We start from the raw sequence: 18,862 nt of genomic DNA on the forward strand, positions 1-18,862 counted from the left end.
CTTGCAACACTGGAACTCAGAATCCACCAAATGCTAATTCCCCCTTTTCACTCCAGCCCTTGGTAATTACCTTTCTACTTTCTGTTTCTGTGATTTTGACCACCTTGGACACTCCATATAAATGGAACCATACAGTATTTGTTGTTTTGTGACTGTCCTGATCTCTTAGCATAATGTCCTTGAGGTCCATCTATATTGTAGTGTGTGTGAAACAGGATTTCCTCCTTTTCAAGGCTGCATAATATTCCATTGCATGTATGTATCACATTTTCTTTATGCATTTATCTGTTACATAGTCATTGATCCACACAGGTTCTGCAATGCCAGAAATATCTCTGAAGTTGGTTTTCAGAGTTCTCTGGCATTTCAGAAGCCAGCAGTAGATTTTGACCAAATACTGAGTTTAAATTTCTGATACAGGTGGAATTTTTCTGGAGGGTACAGTACCAGGTAGGGACCCAATATTAACTTCATTTTCAGGTGGCTACCCAGTAGTCCTCAAACCTAGAACTGAACTAGTCATATTTCATCAATTATTATGATGCCACCTTTATCACAAATGAAATTCTCACGTGTATTTGATCTTTTTTGTTGTTGTTTGACATGTCAGCCTTAGGGCCATTTTAGTGGATTCCAATGTTGTAGTTTTTCTTTGTTGTTTTTCTTCAGGCACTCCTGGTAACTTTTATTTACTTCTGAGACCCTTTGAGGGTAGGTACTAATAGTACATAACCTGGACATGGTAGGATATGTTGAATAAGTCAATGAATCTATCCCCCTTGCTGTTGAATGCCCAGAGATATTAAGTTACCAAGGATACTTAGCTAGTCTTATGTGGAAGAGCCAGGTGTTAACTCCTGGATTCCATTCTCATCTGTGCTTCTGATCTCTGTGAGCCACAATGAACAGAATGTTAAAGGTCTTCTGGAGAGAAACATGGGGTCAGTAATAAAAATTGCTAACACTTGTTGAGCACTTAGGTGTGTAACATCTGTTGCATGCTTCCTGTCTGACTGTGGTTGTTCCCACCCCACCCCCAACACTCTGTGGAGGCACTAGTACTACCCACATGTTGCGTATGAGGAAAACTGCTGGCTACCTTTTCTGTGCCTCAGACTTAACAGATTTCTTTACTACAGCACTTCTCAGTGTCTGTAACACAACGTTCCAGTGAAATGTCTACCCTGTTCACAAGAAGTGGTTGTTAATGGAGCAGCTGGGCTGGGGTGGGGCATTTTGAACTTCTTATGTTCAGAATTAAAGATGATCTTTTCTGCTTTTTAGAGTTCATGTTATTACATTGCACGTGCATTTTAGTAGGATAGTCTGAATACTGTGTCATGTGTGTCTTCAAGAGAAGGTGGAACCGTTGGCATTGACTGGGCCCTGTATGTGGTCCTAATAAGGTCTTGGCTGACTGCTAAGTTTTGTATGCACATTATCTCATTTAATCCTCAGCACAGCCTTGTGCACCTCATGAGCTAAGACAGTGCCCATCCTGCAGGTAAAGAACCAACCGGGGTCCCAGAAGACTAAGGGGTTGCTCAGGTCTGTGGTATCTAGGAAGTGCCAGTGCTGGGGCACATGCCCTCATCCATCGGACCCTTCTGGTCCCCCAGATGTATAGGCACCGGATGGATGTCGCTGATCGCTGTCTTGAACAGCTTTGCTTTTCTCTTCCCCAGGGCCACAATTATGTCTCTGGAAGACTTTGAGCAGCGCTTGAATCAAGCCATTGAGAGAAATGCCTTCCTGGAGAGCGAGCTTGATGAGAAGGAGAATCTCCTAGAATCCGTTCAGAGACTGAAGGATGAAGCCAGAGGTCAGGAGGCCTGGGCGTTGTTCCGCATGCCCTCACCAGCATTGTCCCCTCTCCCCACCTGAGAGCATTGTCTGGTGTTCCTCTTGCTGGAAATCTGCACCCTGCTTGGCACACAGGCTCTCTGGCTGGAGGGTGTGGGACCACACTGAGCAAGCTTGAGCCTTGGTTCCCACCCCTTGCTGAGAATGTCAGATGTTCAGCCTGGTAAGACCCCCTGTGGGTATTTAAACCCACCACCAGCCTAATGTTCAGAAGGAGCCCAGGAGTTTTGTGGGGGGAAATTCCTGTTGATGGAATTGCCAGCTAGTCCCTTATTCTTATGATTTGGTGGCAGCTGATGCATGTAGCTTGGAACATCATCAGCATTTGCTGTTTGGAAGCTGGCAGTTCGAGGCAGTGCTTTCAAACTAGTATGACATTAGTGCATCGTCCAAGTTGAATGCTCTAAAGTCATAAGATTTTTTTAAGAGTCTCAATTATTTGTTTGTAACATTAACTTAGTTTCTAATGTGTGGCCAACAGAAGGGAGATTAAAAAGAAAAACTCAAGTTTAAAAGGTAGTTGTTCCTAAAGGCCCATCAGTAAGGAAGTGGTTAAATAAATTGCATAGACTTATTTTGAGGAATGTTAAGCATTTGTTGAAACTAGCAAGGTGTAGATATAAATGTGGTCACAGAACACTTGTTAGGACATACCACCACAGGGAGAAAGATAAGTCATAGACAGATGGATGTTTCTGTTTGTGCTAAATAAAAAATTATTTGCATTAGATGCTTAATAAATAATCACATACAGGGTGGGAGAAAAGTAGGAATTTACAGTTGTGAGTATGCAAAACAGTTAATTCTTATACTATTATTTATTGATTATTATATTATTTTCAATACATACAACTATAAATCCCCTCCCCCCATATAAAGTACATGTATGAAAATGCAGAGAAAGATTGGTAAGATCTCCGTGGTACAGTGATTACAAGTGAAGAGGAGCATTTGGGGATGAGTGGGGGAAGCGTATTTTTTTCACGTAGTATTCTACATATCCTGCCACATTAAAATTTTTTTGAAACAATAAAAGCATTAGTGTATCACTGCTATAGTTTAATTATTTTTTTAAGATTTTACTTACTATTTTTAGAGAGAGAATAAGAGGGAGAAAGAGAGGAAGAGAAACATTGATCAGCTTCCCCCCACGGGGGACCTGGTCCACAACCCAGGTCTGTACCCTGACCTGGAATCAAACTGGTTGACCTTTCAATTTGCAGGACAATGCCCAATCCACTGAGCCACACCAGTCAGGGCTGCCATAGTTAAATTTTTAAAAATCTCTTTGTTGTTACTCAAAAGAAAAACCATGTAGTTTTACAAGACTGCTAGGCAATATCCTGTGGGTTTCATGTTGCTCAGGGTTTCTACCTGGGGTTTCTCATCCTGATGCTTCTTTTCCTTGACCAGTGTCTGCTGCCAACGCATCCTCTCCTTTTTCCCCTCCCCCATCACCCAAAGCAAGGGCTTAACCTGAATCTTTTTCCTGGCCCAGATTTGCGTCAGGAATTGGCTGTGCAGCAAAAGCAGGAGAAACCCAGAACCCCCATGCCCAGCTCAGTGGAAGCTGAAAGGACAGACACAGCGGTGCAGGCCACCGGCTCCTTGCCATCCACCCCCATGGCTCATCGGGGACCCAGCTCTAGCTTCACCACACCAGGGACATTCAGACGTGGTAAGGGGATCGGGAGTTGGGAGGACTTTCTTTGCTTTACAAAGCTTTGCTGGGTGAGAACCCAGCCTGGGAACTGAGTAAGAGAGAAATCAGGCCAGGCTAGGCAGCAGGGAGCAAATGGGGAAGCTATTCGGTCAGAGCATCGAGGTAAGTGAGAAGAGCCTCTTGGCTGTGAGGCAGTAGAGAACAGTGGAGTCTGTGGCATACTGGAAAACTGAAGCCCCATCTAGAGGGGGCTATGCTCCTACCACAAGAAATGTGGGCCCAGTAGCAGCAGACAGTTCCATTCTTTACCAGAAGCCAGAAATCCTTTTGTTGAGTATGAACACTGCCAGATTTTAAATTTCAGTAACCAGTAAAAAGTGTTGTATGGGTCCAGTAATGTATTCTACTAGAAAGGGAGCCAGTATAACTTGTGTTATGTTGTAAACAATGAAGAATTTGAGTTTCACCCCAGCCCTTCTCCTCTCCCGACTGAATAACTCTGAGATTCTTCAGGGTCACTCATTAGTGGATAATAATAGACAGTTATTGAGTGCTCAGTCACTGTCCTTAAAATGCTTTACATGTATGTGTGTGTGTGTGTGTATGTACATATATATAAAACTTCACTGTATTCTCACCAAGGCCCAGGGTGCAAGTAATGAAGGTGATACTCCCACTCGATGGATGAGGAGACTGAGGCTCTGAGTTGAGGGTTTGTCACCCAGCTGGGGAGTGGCAGAATTGGGATTCAAGCCCAGGCAGGCTGGCTTCGGGGCTCACACTACTGTGTATTGCCTTATCCCTTAGCTTGTCCCCTGGGGTGAAGAGACTGGTAAGATTTCCAGAATCCCAGTCTGGGGCGGTGTTTTCCACACTTTAGCAGGCACGAGAGTCAGCTGGGCATCCTGTCGAATGTACCTCACATTCAGCAGCCATGGGCAGGGTCTGAGATGCATTTCTAACCTGTGCCCAAGTGATCCTGTGTGGCTGGTCCCTGGGTCCTGCTCTCAGGAGAGAGGCTTTGTTGAGTAGAACCCATAAAAATGTGGTTGGCATAGAGGCTCTTCATGTTGATTAGCTAGACGGAATTCCTGGGATTTCAGGAGGCTTGTGTTGATTTTGTTGTAAAAGAGTAACTGGTAAAGATCCATGTTTAATGAAGGTATTATAAGGCTGTTAAAGTTTGGTCATCAAATAGACTCTTACTGTGAGACAGTTAATTATTGAATGAAACAGCGCAGCATTCAGAATCCAAGGCAAGAGTACCTTCCTTTGCCTACCCCTGGGGTTTTGCACAGACTTGTGACTGAGGGTTGGTGTTGTGTGTGCTTCCTTTTGCGCACCCAGGTCTCGATGACTCCATAGGTGGGACTCCCCTCACTCCTGCGGCCAGGATATCAGCCCTCAACATCGTGGGAGACCTGCTGCGGAAAGTAGGGGTAAGACCGGCTGGTGCCTCCCTGGGGCTGGGTGTGGCTTCTGGCCTGGCCTTCAGGAGAGTTGCGAGGGGTGACCTTACCCTCTAACCAAGAGTGCATGAGTTCTAGGTGTAGCTCCAGGTTAGTTGCGTCCCTCAGAATCACAGGAGTTTCTGTGGCCCTGGTCATTGACAAACCCCCAGAACCCAGACTCTGTGTTCATCCCTTTGATCCCTGGGGAGATCTCTTTCCTGTACCCTTTTTCCTTGGAATTTGGGAAGTTTGGATGGTCTCTGTGACTTTACTTTCTTAACTTGAAAAAACTAAAACGTTTGAAAATTGCCTTCTCTCTTTATTTCTCTGGGAGTTAAAGAGAAAATCTTGAAAGGCTAGGGTAGGTAACTTGATAGGTTTTATATTAATTACAGGGAAGGATTCTGATTTTGTGCTTAAGACACACATAGGTATTCTTTGTAGTTACTCCTTTTATAAAGGTGATGCTTGGAAGGCCACATAACTTAACTCTGGCCAGTTTGTCGTCCACCAGAACGTATGCATCCAGAGCTGCAGTTTAATAGGAGCTTGAAACTTCTTTCTTATGTTTTCACTTTGGGCTTTTGGTTGTCTGGTTTCCTGATACATAAACAGGTCTCTGTTTTAATATGTTGCACAGCTAGAGTATAGAGAAGCCTGGGGGCGTTTCAGTGCCATTTTGGTTTTTGTGGGGTCTATGCACAGCAAGGCAGAGTCCTTGTTTAAACATGCCTCTCTCTGCATGTTTAACAAGGTAAACAAAAGGGAATGATCCCCCAAGTTGATTTCGTATTTCCCATAGGCGGAGTTGGATAATTAGTAGGGGTAGTGATTTTCTAGGAAGCAGCAAAATATCTTAGACCGGTGGGTCTGAGAGTTGGATGGGCATTGGATTGGGGCCCTGCTTTGGAATTCCAGTACACCACATGCTGTTTTAGGTTCCTGTCTGCATGCAGGTTCCAGGGAGAGAGCAGGGTTCTTATCTTTAACTTGAGAGGTGAAAGCATATTTCTCTCCAGGCACTGGAGTCCAAACTTGCGTCCTGCCGGAACTTCGTGTACGAGCAGTCCCCAAACCGAGCAAGTGGACCCCCCTCAGGGCGGGGGAGCAAGAACAGAGATGGCAGTGACAGACGGCCAAGCAGCACCGGCGTGCCTCTGGGTGATAAGGGGTCAGTACCTTTTGCCGTCACTTCCAGTGGGAGCCTCTAACTTCTGAACAAAAGCCATTTTTTAAACGTTGTAGGATTTTGTCAGTGAACCCAATCCTCTACCCCATCTCTCCAGACAGAATTAGATGGTGTCTTCTGTTTGGGCAAATGGCCAAGAGAGGCTCGTGTTTATTCAGATCTTGCAGCCCCAGCTCCTGGTCACACTGTGAGGATGTCCTGTATAAATCACTTGTTTGGGACTTGAGCTTCAATACAGCTTCCTCCAGAAGAGGATTTTTTCCTTTTTTTTCTTTTTTTTAAAAAAACCTTTAGAACCTTCTGGAAACTGGCACTAAATTCCAGCCAGACTAGAATCCTAAAGCCAGTCACTGGATTGGAGAACAGATCTGACCTCTAATGGCTTCATTTCATTTCTTCCCTGAAGAAACTCAGGGCAGCTTCCAGCGTCAGTAACTGCTCAGATGTGCCACCATCTGACTGGACCCCAAGCCACATACATTTGGTGGGTCCATGGCAGAAAGATGACAGGAAGTGAAGAATCATTTTCTGTGGCATGCACATAACTTCTGGACCTTTAAAGTGGGTTTTTTAGAGGGTCTTCTGCACCTGGGCTTTTTGTGTGGCCTTGGGAATGTGAGAGCTAGACAGCCAGTGTCCTTTTCTTCATTTCACAGGAGAGAAAATTGAGACGCAGTGACACAGCTCCTGACTCTTGATATTCACTCTTATAACTGTGGGCCCGATGGTAGTCAATCTGTAGCAGCTGTAATGTCCGCTTAATTTGGTTTGCTCTGTCTGAAGGTCGGGAAAACGCCTGGAGTTTGGGAAGCCAGCTTCAAATCTGTCCTCACCGTCGCTGCCATCAGCCCAGGGTGTAGTCAAGATGTTGCTTTAGGAAATCCACAGAAGCGAAGCCACTGGTGTCTGTGCAGGAGCTGTTACTTTTCTTCCCCTCTTCACACTAGGTTGTTTTTGTTTGTTTGTTTTTAAGTTCGAGAAGTATGGGCGAGCAGTCCCACTAGCCAATGACTGAGGCAGTTGCCTGTGGCCCCTGGCGGTTGACCCTGTGAAATGTTTCTTAGTTCCCAGCCTCCCTGCTGGTGTGCTGCGGGAGGACAGAGACAGACCGGACCCTCTGGAAAGGGCTCTGAGGTGTGGGTGCTGAGGCTACCCCATCATTGTGAGCTGGCCCAAGTCATGATTGGCCTTGAGAGGTGTTTTTAATGTCTGAAGATGCCTTTCAAGAGGGACCTGAGCCCACCTCAGGCTCACCCCAGCCCTTCTCAGCTGGAGCTTTCTTCTAGAGCAAAGTCTCCCAACATTGTTTGGCACAGCGAGGATCTGTGCCCTGAAATCATGTCTAGGAGTGGAGAGTAGACTAGGCACGTGCTTATTGAAATGGGTGTAGTGCACCTCGCATACGTTTTCACCTGCCTCTCGTTGAAGCTTTTAGAGGAGTGCTTGAGTTTCAGAGCACATTTTGTGGGGACCAGGCTAGTGGAAAGTCTGTCCTTTTTAGATCTGTTCCAACTGTTAGTTGTCCTGAGCCACATCCCTGGCGTGGGGGTGACCTCCACTTCAGGACCCTCACGGTCATTGGGATGGAGTGGCCTTGGAAATGCAGCCTTTGAGAATAGGATTTCATTCAAGGCCATAATGAAATAATCAGGGTGACCTTCACATAAGGTTAAACCCCCAGGATTGTTGTTGGAAGCCTCCTTGTCAAAGAAGAAACGAACACAGGATTTTCAGTCTGGACAGTGTATATGCTCATCACTGCTTGTTGTGAACTGCTGTCTCACGCTTTCGGTCTCAAGTGAAAAGAAGACAAGAATTCAGGAGCATGTGTGTAGCTTAACAAGCTTCCTGTTGTTACTAAATTATTTTTCCAAAAGAACAGCAAAAGTATCCCAGATTTGAAAATAGAACTTTTCAAGTGCTACTAAAATTCTACGGAGAATTAAACTTCAGTGCCTGGTTCATTATCCTAGAAACATGCTAACCTGTATTGGTAAAAAGATGTACTTTTATTTTTTTAAAAGAACAATAAAATCAAGAGAAACTAATTTTCAACTAGTGTGTGGTGATGGTCAGTAAATGCTGCTGTGTTCTTCTGTGTTTGTCCATATGGTGGTAAAAGACTTCTGTTTTTTAACCAAGTAACTAAATATTTAAAAACCTACCTTTTACACATTTCCCTTCAAGTCAGCTCCCTAGAACTGTATTTGGGATACGCCTGCGTCCAGTTCAGGGTGTGTGAGCATTCAGTCTTTCAGCTGAGCCTTTGGGGTTTCCCTGTCCACGCTCCTCTCAAACCCACTGGAGCCCACAGGGTCGAGGCATGGTTTGAGTTGAACTGCAGCGAGGAATCTGTCTGGAACACTCAAGCTGAGGAAGGGAAGGGCCCAAGCCTGGTTTCTTACCGCCCTCACACGAAGAATGTTTTTTTGAGTGTGTGTTTTTAAAGGGTTGTTTCAAAGAAAATGAATCTGTGACAGAGACCATACATAAACTAAAATATTTACTCTCTGACCTTTACAAAGTTTGTCAATTCTTGTTGGGTGAAGTCTTGTTTTAACTTAAAAATTCAGGGAAACGTTGTATTCTTTATATACATACTGATTTTGATGGATAAAGATGTTCTTCCTGGTCATGTTCCTCCTCCCTGAGCCTCGGGCTGCCCACCTCCTGGTTGGAGAAGCCCCTCACACAGACTCATTTAGCATCTGTTCTTTTTGCCAGGTGGGAACCTGGACAGTTTATTTCACCTCCCTGGGCCTCAGTTTCTCCTTTTATGAAATAACCTTGACTTCATAGGGTTGCTGTGAGGATTAAACGAGAACGTTCTTGCACTCTGTAGAAAAGAAAAACTGACTACATTCCAGTAATTTATAACGTTTTATTTATTGTGAGGGTGTCCTTAAATACAGTCTGGGTGCATATAAAACAGTGTAACATTCCTGCTCTTATCCATTCGAGCAGTGTCTCCTTTTTAATTCAGGTGGCTATGGAAGGCACTTGGTCTTGGTGAACTGTGTGCATCTGAGGTGCGGTAACCAGGATGGGGAAAGAATTCTCAAACAAGGTCCTACTCACAGGTTAGGGGATGGCTTGGGAGTGGGGGTTGGGGTGCGGGCAGTGGCACCCATTTTGGTGACTTTCTCCCCATTTATGCAAACTAAGTTGCCAGTGATTAAGTTACCACGGATATATTTTTCTAAAAACTCAAAACCTCTGCACAACTCGTTGACTGGGGGCAGGGGGTGTGTGTCTGTGTCTCCTGTTGGCGTCTCTCATTTGGTACACAATTCAAAAATTAAATTGATACCCTGAACCCAGGGTGGTGTTTTTTTTTAATGTTCATCGTGAGGGGTGTCTGTGATGTTTGGAATTTGAAAAAGGCTTTAGACGGTGCTAAGCGGAGTCCACTGGGGGCCATCTTGTTTGTTTCCAGCACATTGTCTATTCACTGGCTTTGGTTCCGTTGAAGTCTGCATCACGAGCATCCATTTCCTCCTCCGATCCGTCTGCATTTTCAATAACCCTACGTCCTCCAGACCTTCTAGAGGGAACAAAAGAGGTCTCGTTTCCTCGCCTGTGGGTTTTAAGAAAACACACATTTCTTTAGAACAGAAATCTCCCTTGAGATTGTAAAAGGTTTTTTAGATGGGGCAAAAATCAAACTCAAATATTTGAGACGCAAATATTGAGGTTGAAGTCAATAATCTTGACCAGTTGCAAGGTATGGTTACATTGCATCAGCTGGAAGGGGCGGGGGTGGGGTAGGTTCTTCAGAGCAGGACTGCTGGCTTTAAAAAAAAAAATGCCTGCTGGCCTGGTCATTGGACAATGCACAGGATTCTGGTCTGCCACGGTGACCACGTCCTGATGGGTTTATTCATACACCGTAGCGTAGGTATGAAGAAGAAATGTTGTGTTCTCATTCTACACCTTGCCTTCAGAGGTTAAAAAAAAAAAAAGGCAAGGGTTTTAGGTTTTCAATTGGAAGAAGGTGAAAATGGTCAGCCCCGAGAGGGAAAGAGGTCACTGCGCAGATGCTGGAAGGCTGCTCTCTGGTTAAAGGCAGCACAGCACCCCCAGCTCTTGTGGGGTAGAATTCTCACATTGAGTTACTCCAGGGTGGGGGTCTCATCCGTGTTTTGCTCACCATGGCAGCCACCATGCTGGGCTTACCGTGGAACCATGAGTTTGTTAGAAAAGTAAGTCGAATGTGTTAATCCAAAGTGTATTTTAGCTCTAGTTCGTAGGACACCTTTCTGTGCTTACCATTCCCGTCTCCTCCGTCTTGCCTGACGCCTGAGTTACCCTCAGGTGACCCTGGCCATCTGAAGTGAGGCTCTGCATAGGAGGCAGGGCAGGCAGGAGGAGGAAAAGTTTCTCTACCTGCACTTAACCTTCACGGTTGGGAAAAATGTTTGCCTCCTTTTCAGGGACCCCAACAAATAATTGTGCTGGGCTATGGCCACCTGGCCTTGTTTTGACCTGATTCAGAGATCAGGTCTTAAATAGTTTTAGGATGTCTAAGAAGAAAGCGGACTTTTTGTAAGAAAAACAACCCGCTTGACCACACAAAGGCTGGACAAAAAAGCCACGAAGGTGGGCCCATCCCAGTTACTGATATTGTAGTCAGGGATATCCTGGACAGGTAGGAGTGGAGGCATAAGGCTCAGAGAGTCCTGACCTGCTGAGAATGGGCATCCGGACAGATTGGGGTCCGAGGGTGGGAGGAACCCGGACTGGGAAAACCCACCAGATGGTATTCCCGAGGAACAGAGGTCAGGAGTAAATACTTGAAGGTGTATCTGCTCCCAGCTAGACTCAGGCCAGCCTCATTCACGTCACGTCAGGGGACCCTCTTGGTCTCCTGCTCCGTCACAACTAAATTTCCATCTCTCTCTCTCTCTATCTCTAGCAGCAACCTTAAAAGACATCTAAGAATTTGGGTGATAGTCAGGTCTCAGCCCTGGGGGAGGAGCAGCAGCCCAGGTAGCTATCTCTCCTACTTGCACCTCAATTAGTGGGGTGGCTCAGGGCCAGGGAACAGTGCCTCCCTGTGTTTGCAGGCCCTGGGCACTCTGCTTCCTGGAGGAGTCTGAATTTGTTGGCTAGAAGAATTTAATTGATAAATGGGTTCTCTTGATCTAAGGACGAAACTGCCCTGAGTCACTCACTGTAAGTCCCCTGCTTGGGCTCCAGTCCCATGAGCCCGTTTGTTCTGATTCAGGTGTCTTTCTTGAAGGAAATGGTTTCAAATCCTATGCAAAGGTTGACACGGGCTATGTCTATCACAGGAAGTAAGGGACCCCTCTAAAGATTTTCTTAAAGGGTCTGGTCCTGGAGAATTTGGATTCTGTTTGTGGACTCAGAGAACTTGTTCAGAGCGCTGTTGGCACACCAGGAACCAGCACTGGGGTATAAGCACCTGCTGCTCCAGCCAACCCTAGAATTCAGCTAATCCTATGATCCCAGTGAGCTGGCAGGAGCATTTCGAAAGCTGTGTGTCTTAAAGGCTAAAAGCTCCTACCAAGACCTCATCTGGCTTTAGGCATTTGGAAAGTGACAGCAAAGCTGAGATTCTTTAAAAGAGAAGCAGACACAAGCCAGGGCTTGCTTGGCCTCCCAAGGAGAATGAGAGAAAAACCAGGCCCCAGTTGCCTAACTTTAAGTATGAAAAAGTTGTCAGAACCCCAGAGAAGTCAAGGCCTCTTAACTCTGTCTTGGGAAGGGCCCCGTGTGCTTCCCAGAGTCTTGTGTATCCCTTCCCCAGTCTGAGTACTGCCTGTGAGACTTCTGGAAAGGGCTCTGCCAGGACTCTGCACAGCTCTGTGTGGTGGCCCACGTCCACCCTTGAACGCTGAAAATGCAGTTAGGCGCCAGGCTGTGCTGAAGCCTGACATAGCCCCTGTGCTTGTAAGGCATCATGGGGAGCTCTTACTTTCTTTGCAGATAAGTCTGTGAATGCCCAGCAAGGAGGGACAGATTTCTGGGCTGGGGTACCATGAACCTGTGCTTTGTTAATTCTGATCCGTGAACTAGACCCGCCCGACTGAAGCCATTCTCCAGGGACGTGCCCACACTGTGGAGCGGTCGTGCCTGAGCAGTGCAATGTCTCAGCGGGACGCGGGAGGACAGCACAGCCGCGAGGCCCTAACAGTCATTGTGAGAGAGGCCCTCTTATGCAGGTAAGAACAATCTAAGTGACACAGCCTCTAAACTCTCGTCAACACACAGTGAAAAGGACACATTGGGTGCCATGTCATGCCAAAGCAGAAGTAAAGGAGGGGAATGGGTCAAGACATGAGGTCTTGTGTTGATCTTCATCGTGATCAACGCAACGCATTGTGATCAATGCAACACATTGTGATCATCACAACGCATTGTGATGAAAGACAGTTTTGAACTAAGATGCCTAAGCCTTCAGATTTTGCAGGAATCGCAGAAATTTGCAAGGGTCCAAACGGGGGCAGGGAGGGCACGATGGGCAGAAAGGAAATGGAGACTGAGTGTAACACATCGGAGCCGCAGTGAAGCTGAAGGCGTGATACCTGGTGAGTCACTGCAGAGCTTCCTGGGGGAGGGGGCCTCTGAAACAGAGAGAGGAGAGAGTCCTTGCTGGTTATCATCGGACAGACAGGAGGGGGCCCATTTAAGTGCCTTTTCAATCATGGAGGCATGTGCTTCAGTTAAATAATTACAGGCACTTTTCAGTCAACCTTCCAGTGAAGCGCCTGAAGCCCAGGCTGTTGCACCAAAGGACAAGCTACTTTTTTTAAATCAAAAAGCACATTTCTGTCCTGAGCTGCTTTTAAGAGCACAGTGGACTTCCTCCCATTATGCAGACCTGTTCAGGAAGGCAAAGGCATGTGCGTAAGAAGCTAGTTGAAGGATCCACATGGGAACAGAGTCTCAGGCAAAGAACCTGCTGCAAAATCTCACTTAATTATGACTTGGTCTTCGTTGCCTTTTCTGCCTATAGCAAGAAGGTAGAGATGGCCTCCTTGGGTAGCCCCTGCTGGCGACGTGCACATGATGGGGACACTGGTCAGGTTCTAGGAGGGCTTGTGTGGAGAGTTACCTGGCTGATATAACTATGAAACTTGTTTGCAGTTCCACGGAGGAGATGGCTAGACTTGCTGACCTCATGAAAAGCTCCATTTGGAGAAAAGCTGTGCTTGATTTTAGTTTTTTGTACATCTAGAAGACTCCGAGAAGGCAGAAAACGTGACTCATCCTCAACTTGCATTCTGTGTATGTTCACGTTAGGACTGTATAAGTGGTTCAGTACAGGCGTGTGTGGCCTGAGAAGGGTCAGTTGTCTAGGGGAGAACCGACACAGCGTGTGCAGCGTGTCCTGAGGAAAGGGAGAAGTGACAGCAAAGGGGCGAGAGCGGGAGTGGCTGACGACTTCCCACCACTCAGCCCAGCACTGAGGAGTGCCACCACCAGCAGAGCGTACTCTGGGGGTCCATGTGGTGAGGACAGCTCTCCTCCACTGACAGCCAACCTGGGGCATGCTCCCAAGCCCCTGCTAGACCTGAGAGATTAGGCCTGGTTTCTCTTCCATCAGGGACCCATAAGCCCCTCAGTATGCTGGGCTGGGGGCTCCTTCCTGAATCCCAGTACCCTGAACCAGCTTCTGAAAGGGGTTTGGGCTTTCTCCTTGTCTCATGCAGTGGTTCTCAAAGTCTGGAGTCTACAGGCCAGGTGATTTCAGAGGGTTCCTGGACATGCCATTGGATAACTGAATGTACAATCAGAAAGGTACTCCTTTTCAGCTCTTAAAATATATCTGATTTTGTCAGAGAAAGTCTATTTGGTGCTCATGTGTTTTGTCACTCACTTTTTAACTGAGAAGTAGGCCTTAAGGTCATCAATTTGTGGCCATAATGGCCAGAACTCACTATTGTTTTCACTGTATGTAATTGCATGGGACCTATTGATGCTGGTGTTAACAATATGAGGGGTGGTGATGTATGATTAACACAGTTCATTTTGAAGAAAATAATCAAGTCAACAATAGCGCAGGTAGTAAGAGGCAAAGGTGGCTGAGAATGACTAAGGTTAGAGGAACATCTCTGACTCAATGACTGAAGATTTACTCTGCCCAGCACGACCCCAGACACTGGGGATGAATCACCAGACAAAAGCTCTATGCTCATGGGCCTGCAGGTGAGAGTAAGGACAGATCATGAATAAGTACAATTAATAGCAGGTTACATGGTGACAGGGGGGTAGGAGAGGAGAACTGTAGGGAGTAGGGTCGGAAATTGTAGAGAGGGTAGCAGAGATGGGTAAACATCTGAAGGAGAGGGAGGGGGGAGATCTGGGGAAGAGCACTGCAGCCAGAGGTACAGCCGAGGCCCCGAAGCAGAGTGTGAAGAGGTCAAGGAGCAGTTTAGGAGGCAGTGGCCAGAGATCCCGAAGGACCTAGTGGAACTGGCCATTGCAAAGACATCGCTTTGGCTCTGAGGGAGGTGGAAGCCACTGGAGAGTTCCAAGCAAAGGAGGGACATGGCCCAACTTTATTTAAACAGGATTCCTCTGGCACCTGTGTTGAGAGCAGACTGTAAGGGGCATGGCACATAAGCAGGGAGGCCCATGAGAAGCTGCAGAAGTTATGCAGATGGGAGGAGATGGTGGCATGGACCAGGGTGGCAAGAAGAGGTTGGCTTCTTGATATATTGTGTTTTTAAGGGAGTGGACCAGATTTTCCGGTCCACTCCCTTAATGAGGGAGGGAGAAATGTAAAGAATGACCACAAGGCTTGTGGCCTGGGTTAGTGGCAACTTTATCACTCCATTTGTTGAGCTGGGGAGGACTGGGAGAGGAGCTGGTTTGGGGGTGACGAGGGTCAAATCAAGGCTTGGGTCGGGGCCCGTCAGGTGTGAGCTGCCCATTAGATACTGAATGGGAATGCCAAGCCAGGTCTGGAGTTCCAGGAAAAAACTAGGGAGTCAGTAGCTGTAGACGGAACTGCAGGGCCACAGGGCTGTCTGAGATCACCGGGGGAGGAGTGAGCAGAGATGGACAGGAAGAGGGAACCAAGACAGCGCCCTGGGGCAGGCCCTCGGCAAGCAGGCCTGGAGCTGGGGTACCGGTGGGGGACATGAAAGGAGCCAGGGAGTAGGAAGGAAAGCAGGTGAGGCTGGTGTCCGGGAAGCGCAGTGAAGAAAGTACATTGAGGAGAGTGACGGACAGTAGCACATGGTGCTGCGGAGTCGGTGAGGACCATGGACTGACCACAGGGCTGGAGCATGTGGTGAAGATGAGGAGGGGAGTGAGGCTAAGAGCATTGTTCAGCTGATGCAGTGACTCCATGAGAGGGAAGACAATGCACGAGGGAAAAAAGGTGGGAATTTCTGGAGCTACATCCTGGAGTAAACAGGGAGGAAGGTCTGGCAGGCCTTAGGTGCTGGGTAGTTCAGCACAGAAACAGGGGGGAAAAGAAGAAATTTGCACAGAGGTAGGCTGATGGGGCAGTCAGAGCTTGTTTTTGTTTCTTGATTGTTTCTATTTTTCAGTTAAATAGGAAGTAAGGTCATCAGCTGAGGTTGGGTGGAGATGGTAATTTTAGAGGGAAGAGGAGAAACAGGTATCTAAGACAGTGGGAGGCTGAGGTGCGGGCAGTGCTGAGGGGGGTCCCTCGGTGTTAGCCATCGGGAATTCCCAGAGGGAAGTGCCAGCACAGTGTTAGCTTTTTTCACACCGCTTGGAGCTGAAGGTGGGAAGTTGGGTTTAATGAGGGTTATGTTTTAACCAAATGAGGACAACAAAGCAGGAGGGGCCCAGGGTACTGAGGATGTGCGAAAGGCTGCTGGCTGCCGCTGAGCGTGGGCTCGATGCCAGTAAGGAGTCGGTAGGGGCTGCTAGAGGATGGAATGAAGGTCCCAGGAGACAGGAAGGTGGCAGCGGGCATGTGATGAGATGCTTGAAGGTCAAGGACTTGAGAGGCTGGAGGGGTGTGAGAGAATGTGGCAGGAAGCTCAGAGCTAAACCTTTAGGGAACCAGGTGGGCAGTGGGGTGGGAAGGAGCCCCGAGCGGCAGGATGGTCACCTGCGCAGACATGGGATGGTCTTCAGACCCAGGGGTTTCAGGGGTGTGGGAGAGAGAACAGCCCTCAGTGCGGTCAGGGCAAGGTCCTCAACCTTGGCTGACTGTACCCCCAGGGTACATCTGGCAGTGTCTGGAGACATTCTCAGTTGTCACAACTGCTGGGAGTGCCACTGTAGCTGGTGGATAGAGGCCAGGGATGCTGCTCAGCATCCTGCCATATATAGGCCAGTCCCTGTGATAAAAACAAAGAATAATCCAGCCCCAAACATCAAGAGTGCCAAGGAGTCCTGAGCTAGAGAAAGGTGGTGAAGAAAAAGGCCAGAAGAGAAGGTTCAGGGAAACTGCCTCTCGGCCTCCTTCCTCCTCACCAGGAGGATGGGCGAGGGTCGTTGAAGAACACAGACAGTAAGCTCCCCAGAGGCAGGGCCTTCATGGAAGGTGAGGAACAGGAAGGGCCTTGGAAAGAAGCGAGGGCTTTGGGGAAAGGGAGCCTTTTTCGGTGACACACTGAGTCACAGTGGGCATCTTGGCCAACCTGAGCACCCAGCCTGAGAGAACGGCCCGCCTCAGGAGGGGCAACCTCACCTGAGCTTGCTCTTGAGCGCGTTCACCTCGCGGCCCATGGCCTCGTTGCTCTCCGTGGCCTCATCCAGCTCCCGCTGCAGCTTCCTGCGGTTGGCATTGATGCGCTGGGACTCCTCCTCCGCCTCCTCCAGCTGCCTCTTGAGTTGTTTGACCTTCGCATTTCCTTTCTCTGCCTGTCAAGGAGAGGCCCGAGGGTCAGGGGCCCCTTGGAGGTCTGGGGGGTGCTTGTGGGAGGCATCCCGGGAGAGGCCCAAGGCGTCAGGGTACCTGCTCCTTGTACTGCTCAGCTGCCTTGCGCTCGTCCTCCACTTGCAGCAGGACCTCCTTCAGCTTCTTGTCCTTCTGCTTCAGGGACTTGGCGACCGCCTGTTTGTCTCTGCGCACAAGGAGGGAGGAGGATGGTTCTGCAGTCAATAGGTAAACCAGACCAGTGTCTTGCCCACTTGGGCACTTTTCCTGAGCTCCCAGTCAGGGCTTATCCCACACATCCGTCAGACAGAAGACGAGGATTTGTCCATAAAAAGCAGTGAGGCACTGACACCTGCTGTAACATGGGTGAACTTGAGAACATGAGGTTGGGGAAAGGGAGCCTTTTTCTCCCTTTCTCTCCACTGGAAGCTGCAGCTTCTCAGTGAGAGAAGCCAGTCATAAAGGCCTCATGTGCTTCTGTGTACACGCACTGTCCAGAAGAGACAAGGGCACAGAACGTAGGTCAGTGGCTGCTCAGGGCTGGGGGTGGGGCTGGGAAATAGAGGGTGGTGGCCGAGAGGCACAGGGTTTCTTACTGAGGGGATGCAAAGGTTCTGTGGTTGACTGTGTGAGGGTGGACCTATTCAGGAATGCACTGAAAGCCATGCAGCTGTACACATTGAATGGGAGGATTGTATGAATTAGTTGTCAGTGAAGCCACTACCAGACAGAAAAGGAGAATGGGTCAGGATCCTTACAACCTGATGGTCACCATGTGCTGTGAACTTACAGCTCAGGGACCCATCACTAAACTGAGAAGCCTTCTCCTGTGTGCTAAATGGGTTGTTGATTTGGACTTTTTGTGTATCGTTAACATGACATCCTACAAATCTAGGTTAGGAAAAGCCACATGTGCTCCAGGGAATGCTACTTACTGGGAGCAGCTGACATTCCCAGGGTTTCCTCTGGGCCAGGTACAGGTAGAGCCCTGTCCTGCATTCTCACTCAGTTCTCCCAATACAGCTGCAGCGTGGGTACCACTGAGGCTATTTTATAACCTCAACCACTGTCTGGAGAGGCTACCCGACCCCGACATCTCCCAGCAGTCACGGGCAGGCAGGCTGTCACTGGAGTGCGGGTCCCACCATACCTTGCCTCCTGCTCGACCTGCTCCTCCAGCTGTGCGATTTTGGCCTCCAGTGCTGCGATGCTGGATTTGAACTTGGACTTGACTGCCCCCTCCATCTCCTGCAGCTTGCTCCGGAGCTCCTTGTTCTGCCGCTCCAGCTGCTGCCGAGCACTCTCGTTCTTCTGGGCTGCGCTGCGCTCCGTGGCCAGCTCATTGTTGAGCTGCTCGGCCTGGGGAGGAGGGTGGAGGTGAGTGGAGGACACAGAAGCCTGGGGTGTGCCCTGAACTGACCAACTTCTCCCGCTGTCTTCAGCCTTTGTTGGCCACTGCACCCAGGAGTCCCCCTCCCTCTCCATCCACCAGCTCCTTCCTGCTCATCCGTTAACGCTTAGCTCATCCAGGCAGTGTCCCAGTGCCACTCAGGGTCTCTGCTCTCCTGAGCCTGGCACAGAGAGCCTGCGATGCCTGTCCTGAGCCAGAGGGGGACGTTTTAAACTGCAGCCTGTTACTGGGTGGATCCGAGGCATGTGCTGTTCTGGTGCCCAGGCCCACCACCCCAGCAGCCCTGCCCTGCTCCAGCCCCCACCTGCTGTGTCGCCTTCCGGACGCGGTCACTCATGGCTTCCATGTTGCCTTGCTCTTCCTCCAGCTCCTCCTCCAGTTGCGCTATCCGGGCCTCCAGGCGGCGCTTCTCGTCCTGGAGCGTGTTCCTAAGGGAAGTACAGCCGTGTCTGAG

The 18,862-nt window shown here is 48.6% G+C and overlaps 2 protein-coding genes across 7 annotated transcripts in view; one reads left to right on the forward strand and one right to left on the reverse strand.

The window, feature by feature from the left end:
* The window catches only part of NDE1 (nudE neurodevelopment protein 1), a 35,619-nt gene extending 27,405 nt beyond the window's left edge, over positions 1-8,214 (forward strand). For 3 of the 4 annotated variants that reach the window (XM_045819694.1, XM_045819693.1, XM_045819695.1), the window contains exons 5-9: positions 1,686-1,822; positions 3,362-3,541; positions 4,874-4,965; positions 5,997-6,148; positions 6,950-8,214. In XM_045819694.1, coding sequence (XP_045675650.1) covers positions 1,686-1,822; positions 3,362-3,541; positions 4,874-4,965; positions 5,997-6,148; positions 6,950-7,043 — 655 coding nt within the window. In that variant the 3' untranslated portion in view covers positions 7,044-8,214. Of the gene's footprint in view, positions 1-1,685; positions 1,823-3,361; positions 3,542-4,873; positions 4,966-5,996; positions 6,149-6,822 lie in introns of all 4 variants that reach the window. The other variant, XM_045819696.1, reaches the window with a different exon arrangement.
* Positions 8,215-9,033: 819 nt separating this feature from the next.
* MYH11 (myosin heavy chain 11) overlaps positions 9,034-18,862 on the reverse strand; it is a 118,773-nt gene continuing 108,944 nt past the window's right edge. For 2 of the 3 annotated variants that reach the window (XM_045819291.1, XM_045819290.1), the window contains 5 exons: positions 18,713-18,836; positions 18,148-18,356; positions 17,076-17,184; positions 16,809-16,981; positions 9,034-9,743 (listed from right to left, as the gene is read on the reverse strand). In XM_045819291.1, the coding sequence (XP_045675247.1) occupies positions 9,611-9,743; positions 16,809-16,981; positions 17,076-17,184; positions 18,148-18,356; positions 18,713-18,836 (748 nt within the window). In that variant the 3' untranslated portion in view covers positions 9,034-9,610. Of the gene's footprint in view, positions 9,744-12,714; positions 12,754-16,808; positions 16,982-17,075; positions 17,185-18,147; positions 18,357-18,712; positions 18,837-18,862 lie in introns of all 3 variants that reach the window. The other variant, XM_045819292.1, reaches the window with a different exon arrangement.

The sequence above is a fragment of the Phyllostomus hastatus genome, unplaced genomic scaffold (genome assembly GCF_019186645.2).
Source record: "Phyllostomus hastatus isolate PE091 unplaced genomic scaffold, TTU_PhHast_1.1 phas_scaffold_385, whole genome shotgun sequence".
In the NCBI taxonomy this organism is placed as follows: domain Eukaryota; kingdom Metazoa; phylum Chordata; class Mammalia; order Chiroptera; family Phyllostomidae; genus Phyllostomus; species Phyllostomus hastatus.